Source organism: Embiotoca jacksoni, unplaced genomic scaffold, assembly GCF_022577435.1.
Source record: "Embiotoca jacksoni isolate LCO1_2020_lvr unplaced genomic scaffold, fEmbJac1.0.p SCAF_102, whole genome shotgun sequence".
NCBI classification, from domain to species: Eukaryota; Metazoa; Chordata; class Actinopteri; family Embiotocidae; genus Embiotoca; species Embiotoca jacksoni.
The window spans coordinates 231,186-240,103 of record NW_027185233.1 but is presented as its reverse complement, the minus strand read 5'-3'; the positions used below and the strand labels follow the sequence as shown (position 1 = coordinate 240,103).

General features: G+C 43.9%; 1 protein-coding gene across 1 annotated transcript; it reads left to right on the top strand.

The window, feature by feature from the left end:
* Window positions 1-1,622: 1,622 nt before the first annotated feature.
* On the top strand, window positions 1,623-5,140 carry LOC138213402 (arg8-vasotocin receptor-like). Its single transcript, XM_069174474.1, has 2 exons — window positions 1,623-2,791; window positions 4,789-5,140. Exons 1-2 carry the CDS (start codon window positions 1,822-1,824, stop codon window positions 5,058-5,060), a joined length of 1,242 nt encoding a protein of 413 aa, XP_069030575.1. The 5' UTR covers window positions 1,623-1,821; the 3' UTR covers window positions 5,061-5,140.
* The last annotated feature ends 3,778 nt before the right edge of the window (window positions 5,141-8,918 follow it).

The window sequence follows — 8,918 nt, the reverse complement described above, 5'->3', positions numbered from 1 at the left end:
AAATGTTCGTTAATTTCAAAGCAGACAACAATAAACGAGATTTGGAGCAGGAAGTGACCATATTTGGACGAGCTGGAGAGGGGGAGGGGGGAGCAGGTGGATCTGACCGATCTGATTGGAAACCTGGCGATACTACGTCCCGCCCACCGATAGCTGTAACCTGACTGCACCACAGGCCTGTCAATCAAACAGACACGCCCCCAAAAACAGGTCTTCTTGAATCTTCTTTTCTAATGAATGAGGGATTATTTTCAGATGGACCTCCAGAAAACTAATAAGAAGGAGTGACTTTAGCTAACAACACCGAGATAACTGATGGACACATTTTATTCACTTTGGATTTGATGAGAGAAGTTGAATGGGAGTCTATGGAGCCGGAGGCTTTTTGGAGCCGACCTCTAGTGGCACTCGCTGGTATTGCAGCTGAAGACACTTCTGGATCAGAACCATTTTATTTAGAGCCAGAAGCTACGAACTCTTTTATATTCAGCTGATGGTCTGAATGTGACCTAAAATTGAGCCCCGCCCACTTGAGAGACACTTTTGTTTTTCGGTATCTGCCTGCAGGAGTTTCTCACTTCATCCTTTGTTCTCATTACAGAAAAAACAAGCCCCGCCCCCTCTGAGGTGATCAGGTTGTCTGCACATAAACACATTAATGTGGCACAGACTCCCTCCATCAAACACAGCTGCATGTCTGGTCACAATAAAAAGAAATCAGAAGCTAATCATTTTTAATTCAGGAGTTTTTCTCTGGTAAACAGTGATGAAGATGATGAAGAAGATGACGATGTGACAGATTAAATCAAAGAGGAAACCTGTATTATTAAATGTAAAAGCATAAATTACTTACTGTATTAATCTTCATGAAAATATAGGACATCAAATACAGAAATTGTCTGTAAAAAAAAAACGTAAAAAAAATGTAATTCATACACCATAAAAAATAAAAGGATATTTATTGATTAAAGACAATAAAATCAACGGTCTTTAATGGTTCACTCACTTAATAATAAGGTTGGAAATTGTTTTTTTTTTATTCACGCTTTAAAGATTAATGTATAAATATTATTACATTTATTTCATATAAGTCTTTAAGGTAAAAAGTCAGAAAATAGAACTGAAAACTGAAATTTAAATGACAAAATGATATTTTGACATTTAAATAAACCTCAAATTTTCAAAACTTGAAAATGAAACCATATATACATGATTATTATATTATATTGTTTTTTATTGTTCGTCTTCAACATGTTTAATTGTCAATCATTAATTCTGACCAGCAGGCGCCACTTTATGTGTGTGTGTGTGTGTGTGTGTGAGAGAGTGTGTGTGTGTGTGTGTGTGTGTGAGTGTGTGTGTGTGTGTGAGTGTGTGTGTGAGAGTGTGTGTGTGTGTGTGTGTGTGTGTGAGAGTGTGTGTGTGTGTGTGTGTGAGAGAGTGTGTGTGTGTGAGTGTGTGTGAGTGTGTGTGTGTGTGTGTGTGTGTGTGTGTGTGTGTGTGTGTGTGTGTGTGTGTGTGTGAGAGTGTGTGTGAGTGTTGGGGGGGGCTGGACTCTGAGCACGAGCCTTTATAACAGGTCTGCAGCGAAGCTCGTGAGGTTTTCATCGGGGGAGTTTGTGCGCAAAGGAGGAAAAACACATCTGGATCTTTTTTATTTGGTTTCTGATTTTTTGGGGGGAGTTTTTCCTCTTTTGTGATCATCCCGTTCATGTTGGAACCACCGGGCGATCTCACCGACACACTCCCCGCTGCTGACGGTTACGCACAGGAAGGCAGGCAGGCACCTCCGCGCGCGCCTGGAAGGTGAAGCGGGCCACCATGCTCTTCCCCTCGGAGAACTCGTGCAACATCACGCGCCACAACTGCACCGAGGAGTTCAACCTGACGCGGCAACCGGAGACCGGAGCCGCCGCCGCCGGGAACATCAGCGCGAGGAGCAACGACACCGACCTGTTCGGACGCAACGAGGATGTGGCCAAGATCGAGATCACCGTGCTGAGCCTGGCGTTCCTCGCGGCGGTGGTGGGGAACCTGAGCGTGCTGCTGGCCATGTACCGGACGCGGCGGAAACCGTCGCGTATGCACCTGTTCATAAAGCACCTGAGCCTCGCGGACCTGGTGGTGGCCTTCTTCCAGGTGCTGCCGCAGCTCTGCTGGGAGATCACCTTCCGCTTCTACGGCCCGGACTTCCTGTGCCGCATCGTGAAGCACCTGCAGGTGCTCGGCATGTTCGCCTCCGCCTACATGATGGTCATGATGACCTTCGACCGCTACATCGCCATCTGCCACCCGCTGCAGACGCTGCAGCAGCCCACGCAGCGCGCCTACATCATGATCGGCTCCACGTGGGCGTGCAGCCTCGCGCTCAGCACCCCGCAGTACTTCATCTTCTCCCTGAGCGAGGTGCGTCCCGGCTCGGCCGTCTACGACTGCTGGGGCCACTTCGTGGAGCCGTGGGGGCTGCGCGCCTACATCACCTGGATCACCGCCGGCATCTTCCTCGTGCCCGTGGTCGTGCTCGTGGTCTGCTACGGGTTCATCTGCCGCGCCATCTGGAGGAACCTCAAGTACAAGACCCGCCGCAGGAAGAACGGGTGCGCCGTGGCCGAGATAGCCAAGAACGGGATCCTGGGCCGGAGCTCGGTGAGCAGCGTCAGCACCATCTCGCGCGCCAAATTACGCACCGTCAAGATGACCTTCGTGATCGTGGTGGCGTACGTGGTGTGCTGGGCGCCGTTCTTCACCGTGCAGATGTGGTCGGTGTGGGACGACACCTTCTCCTGGGACGGTGAGTCTGCTGGTTAAATGACGTTCAATGAATTGGAAGCGTTGAAACATCTGATCGGACAGAGTCCATCTGTTGGGGCTCGTGGTCACGTGTTCACCATCTCTGCTCCTTGTTTCTCTTCTAACTCCTCCTCAGAGGAGGAAGAGCTGTTTACTCCAGTAAAAACACCACACAGTGAAAATACTTCAAAGTTCAGCAAAATGTACTCAAGAGTGTGGAAGTAGCTGAAGATGGAAACTGAGAGAAACACCAGCAGGGAAATCCTGCAGGAAGTTTCTGCTCCAATTCTGGTTTTTTATTCAAATTGGATCTCAAAATGTTTTAATAAAAAAAGTGAAATAGTTTTTGGAGCTGTTAACGACCACGAATGACCACTGAGATAACAGCACACATGGAACACTCCTTCAAATCAATGATGATCATAATAATAATAATAATAATAATAATAATAATAATGATACAGGTCGACGATCAAAGTTTCACTGAGAAACTGCTTCACGTGTTTGAATCAGACACACACACACACACACACACACACACACACACACACACACACACACACACACACACACACACACACAAATACAAATGTTTTCCACCTGTTCTTTTTTTAATATTGGGCTCTAACCTTCCCTTCGATAAGTTCGGAGTGTTTCCTCGGGTCAGCGGAGGATGAGGAAACCTTCGGGATGAATCTCTGCGTGATGAAATTCTCCAGGTGGGCGAGCGGCGGAATAAGATTCATATCTTCGCCTTCATCGCACCGCTCTGCACACGTGTGAGCTTTCAGCAAAGATATATTAAAAGATACATCAGAGTTTTTTAATCAGTTTGAAATTGGAATATTTTCCCTTTTTTGCTGTGCGACCTGCACATTTATACATTTAAATAATAATCCAGACGTCAGCACTCAGTGCAGCGAGACGATATTTATAATGTTCCTACTTGAATAACTCAACTTCTTTTATACAAAGCGCGCAAATAAACACCTCCGTCCTCTGAAGGGAAGCGTCATCGAGATACATAAACGAAGCATATTTTGGATGAGCTGGGGAGGAGTCGGAGGATACTAAGCCCCGCCCACCTATAGCTGCACCACATGCCTGTCAATCAAACAGACACGCCCCCAAAAACAGGTCTTCTTGAATCTTCTTTTCTAATGAATGAGGGATTATTTTCAGATGGACCTCCAGAAAACTAATAAGAAGGAGTGACTTTAGCTAACAACACCGAGATAACTGATGGACACATTTTATTGACTGAGAATTTCATTAGCATTTGAATGGGAGTCTATGGAGCCGGAGGCTTTTTGGAGCCGACCTCTAGTGGCACTCGCTGGTATTGCAGCTGAAGACACTTCTGGATCAGAACCATTTTTCACAGTTCTTGAGGGTTCGTCTTTCAGCAGCTTGTTTCTACCTGCAGGGGGCGCTAACTTAAAAAGAAAACAAAAAATCATAATGTTCCATCTTTCTACGTTAGAAAACATGAATGTGGAAGGAGGGAAAATAAATGATGTGGGAAAATAATCAAAGGACAAATGAATTTTGTCTCGCTATTTATAAAAAAAACAAAAAACCCTGATGTGGAATGCAAAATGAAATAAACTGTATAAAAATCATTTCCTCTAAGATTCCTATGAAATAGCTCAAAGAGGGTTTTGAAACTCTCCACATGTACACCAGCAAGTTTTGATAACTTGAATGAAATGAAAGTGTGATGAAAAAAAAGCCAGAAGAGAGCCGCGTGAATAAAACCGGTGTCGTATCAGCGTCGCCGTCCAGCCGGCGGGTCGTCGACTCGTCTCCCGGAGAGCGGCGCGGTAAACACCTCGGATCGGCCGCGGACACCTCGGATCGGCCGCGGACACCTCGGATCGGCCGCGGACACCTCGGATCGGCCGCGGACACCTCGGCTCGGCCGCGGACACCTCGGATCGGCCGCGGACACCTCGGATTGAGCCTCGTAAATCTTTCCCTTCTTTGTTCCGTCCGCAGACTCGGAGAACGCCGCCGTGACGCTGTCCGCCCTGCTGGCCAGCCTCAACAGCTGCTGCAACCCGTGGATCTACATGATCTTCAGCGGCCACCTGCTGTCCGACTTCGCCGACAGCCTGCCGTGCTGCCGGCGGCTGCGCGGCCGGTTCCGGCACCAGGACTCGGACAGCAGCATCCGGCGCACCACGCTGCTGTCGCGCCTGCAGGGTCCGCGGCTCTCCGAGCACTTCAGGGAACTCAGGAACGGCCCGCCGATCCCGTCCGTGTCCTGACCGCCGCCAAGCAAAACTCCCCGAGTGTGTTTGTGTGTGTTTGTGGGGGTTTTTTTTCGGAAAAAAAACCTGGTCTTCATGCGCCGAGCTGGCGGCAGCGAGGGAAGGTATGATCTCACCTGGAGGGTGCGGTCACACCTCCCATTTGTTTTCTTTGGTCCGATTCCAGAGTGGAAAAGTTGCCCGATGCTTTTTCTGTCTGCTGTGATTGAAACGTCAGCATCCGTGGAAACATCTGGATTTCATGTCCACGTACGAAACGTCTTCGTACCGGCGAACAGACACCTGAACTCCGAACACTCTGCAGGGAGAGTAAAATTCACCCTTATTTGGTTTGGAGAGTTTTCACACCGTGTGGAGTTTAAACAGCAGCAGGTGTTTAAATTCGGGACTTTGAAATGTTTCAAGCGAGTTTGCGAGCTTTAATTTAAGAATAAAGTTTGGTTTTATTCTTTGTTCTTCGTATTAGTAGCAAACAAAAGACCAAAACGAAAATACTTTCTTGGGGTCCAAACGCTTCCGACTAAACACGCAAATCTTTACGGAAACAGTTTCAGTTCTTCAATGTTTTTTCCTAAAACTGGTTTCTGTCGATTTGAACAAACAGGAAGAAATCGTGCATCGGACTATTTTCAGCGGTGGATGAATCCACAACATTTGGCTTTTAGATGCACATAAAATAAACGTTATTGTGACGTAAAGTGAAGCGTTTTTCACCCTTTTTACGTATGAAATTGCTTCGTGGCGGCGGCTGGATCCGAAGACTTAAGATTTGCGTCTTTACTTTTTGCACATTGTGATTTTATCTGACGACTGTCAACACAAACTGGTCCAACTGGAACCATCAATAATCTGTAACCGCGTTGGTTTCCAGCCGTCTGCTGCCCTCTGGTGGCAAAAACACGGTTACTGCAGCTTTCATTTTGTTTGTTTTTCTGCTGCTGTTGACTTTGCTGTGGCACGCCACCTACAGGTCTCTGATTTATTAGGGTTTGTGGTTTCTGCTTGGGAACATCACAAAGTCAAACTATTCAAATTTAACCCTTTTCTGCAGCAGAATATTTGAGAGTTTACGTGCCTCGATTTAACGATCAAAAACTGTCGTTAACGGCTTAAATTGAAGAAGACGCTTGTACCATCCAATGTATGAGCATAAATTATTTAATTTATTTATCTGAAAGAAAATCTAGGACATTTAAAATGCAAGTTATTTGGAAAGAAGTAACTTTTATTATTTAATTAAACATTTTATTTACATTTAATTTAGTCTCTGTCATTAAATGCTTTTTTTTATTGATGAAAAACAATGTTTGATGCCTTTAAATGGTCTTTGATGTACACACACACTTAAAGTAAATAAAAAATAGTAAAAATAAAATGTTACAATAGCACTTCAAACTTTCCCGTCTCCTATATTTGTATCTTAAAAGCTGTTAATAATTTTGACATCTGTATTTACATGATACAGACTTTTGTTCTGGTTAATTAGCAACTAATTTCACGTGTAAACAAACCGTGGACGTCGGCGTCCATCCACCAGGGGGCGCTGCAGGAAGGGGTTAAAGATGAATGTAGATAAACGAGTCATGGCACTTTTCAAAGGTACTTTTTTGATTAATTATTGATTCATTGTTTGGTCCATAAAATGTCAGAAATTTGTGGAAAATATATTTACGTGTTCAAATTCAGTTTACTGTTAAAAGACAACGAAAACCAGGAAATATTTAGTGAGAGGTGTTAAAATTTGAACAGTTGAACTCTAATTAACTTTGTCGGAGTACTATGTTATAAATTGTATTTGTAATTTTAAAGTCTGGAGGTGTAAATATTTGAACTCCCTTTACATAAATCATATTAAAGTTAATGTGCTCTTAAAAGTTTAATATTCAGTGTATGTTAATGGGATTTAAAAGTGCACTTTGTTCAGTATACGTAATATTAAACCTTGTGAACGTGTTTTCTTTATCGTGTCCGGTTGGCGTTTAGTTAATGAAGCAGCTTCGGCTCGTCGAGACTCATTTCCAGGCGTTTTGTTGTTGATGTTGAGAATATTTGACCAACGTAATGTATTCTATCTTCTATATGTTGTTCTAATATATGTTGCACATGTTGTAAAGGACGATAAAACGTGTTCCTTGTATCCTCGTGTGATGTTTGACTGCTTTCTGCTCCTCCGGTTGGTTGCGATCCGGGAATTTGTCCATTTCGAGCTACGACGTGAGAAGTCGTCCGTACGGTGCGCTCAGCGTTCAGGAGGGTAAGTCGTGACAACGCTGTTGCCAGGCAACGGCAACGTGGACGGGTTCGAGCAGCCGGGTGACATTAGCAAAATTACAGAAATGAAGCCGTTGGAAAAAAATATTCAGAAACATTTAAATTACAAAGAAAAACGTATTTGCTAATTCAGTAAATTCGACAACTTACCACCCCGCCCTTTTTCACCTTCATTATCTTTCCATATTTCACCATATTAAACAATCACCTTTCACTTTATACATTGGTATTATAATAATATTGATGATGTCTTATCGGGGGCTGCAGACTCTTATTTTGACGACGAAGTATTTTTCCATTATTCAAATTTTATTATGAATAAAACAAAACAAAACAAAAATTCATGCATGATTTCTTTTAACAGCAGTTGAATCCTGTGAATCTTACATAAGGACGATGATGCAACAGGTGCAGCAGCCACTCACGAGATTTAATTGAGTGAAGTCATCTGTTTGCTCCTGAACGTCGTCCAAGAAAACGGCTGAAATTAAATGGAAATATTAAAGCTGAGGCTTTGGTGTCCTTCCACTAAAAAACACAGCTACGGGATTTTATTTTCTCGATGCGTCTGAACTGGAAAGAGAAATAAAAAATAAATTTAAAAAAAAAGCTGCAATCACTCATTTAATTATTTTTTCTTTTATTGTTTCAGGAAAACCGAGAACCTGAAATCGAACTGCTGATGAAAGGGAATTTCATCATCTCCTGCACTCTAGTAGTTGGAAAGCAGCTCCACAAACCTGAAGTTCAACTAGTTCCCCAAGTCCTCGTTTCACCCTCCAGGATCCCAGGAAATACAAGTCTTCTTGAAAACACAGCAAAATTACAAGAGTCTAACTGGTCTTGTTTTTTTGTTTCTCATGTGTTCCCCCCTCCGTCCACCAGAGGTCCTCGGTGTGCACCCCACTCAGCTGTCCACCACCTCACCTGCTCCCAATCCACCAATCAGCCTCCTCTGGACATCCACCTGTCTCCCTCTCACATGTTACCTGCCTGTCTGGACATGGACCGGCCGGTTAGCCTGCGCTGGCGTTAGCACCAAAGCAGCTCCTGCTTTTCTGACTCAACCGACCTCGACAACAACTTCTGTTTCTATGTGATCACCACACAAGGTACGAGTCAACTGGGATCAGTTACAGTTTGAGAGCAAACAAATGTTCGTAAATTACAGTTTTTATTTAAAATGTTGGTGATTACAACATCCAGATATTTTCTTTTCAGTAAAAAGGTGAGAATATAATATTCACTCGTGAGTACAGACACTCTTATTTCAATACCTATATATATATATATATTTATTTTATTAAGAATAATTGAGTGCAGCCGTTCACACACAATAAATCCTGTAAAACCCTTTAAATCAGGGGTGTCAAACTCATTTTAGTTAAGGGGCCACATCCGGCCCACTTTGATCTCAAGTGGGCCAGACCAGTAAAATCACAGCATAATAACGACAATATTTCTCTGTTTAAATCATTGGTGAAGGTTTTTGGATGATAAACCCTGTTTTAAGGTCTTTCTACAATAAACTAGAAACATAAAGAGCAAAAACTCAGACATCAGCTGACTGTTTCTCTGCCCCGG

What these genes read in the sequence shown, in the direction of transcription:
- LOC138213402 (XM_069174474.1), top strand. Translation starts at nt 1,822, where the DNA reads ATGCTCTTCCCCTCGGAGAACTCGTGCAACATCACGCGCCACAACTGC. An exon ending in CGACACCTTCTCCTGGGACG is followed by an intron (nt 2,792 to 4,788) that starts GTGAGTCTGCTG and finishes TTCCGTCCGCAG; the next exon opens with ACTCGGAGAACGCCGCCGTG.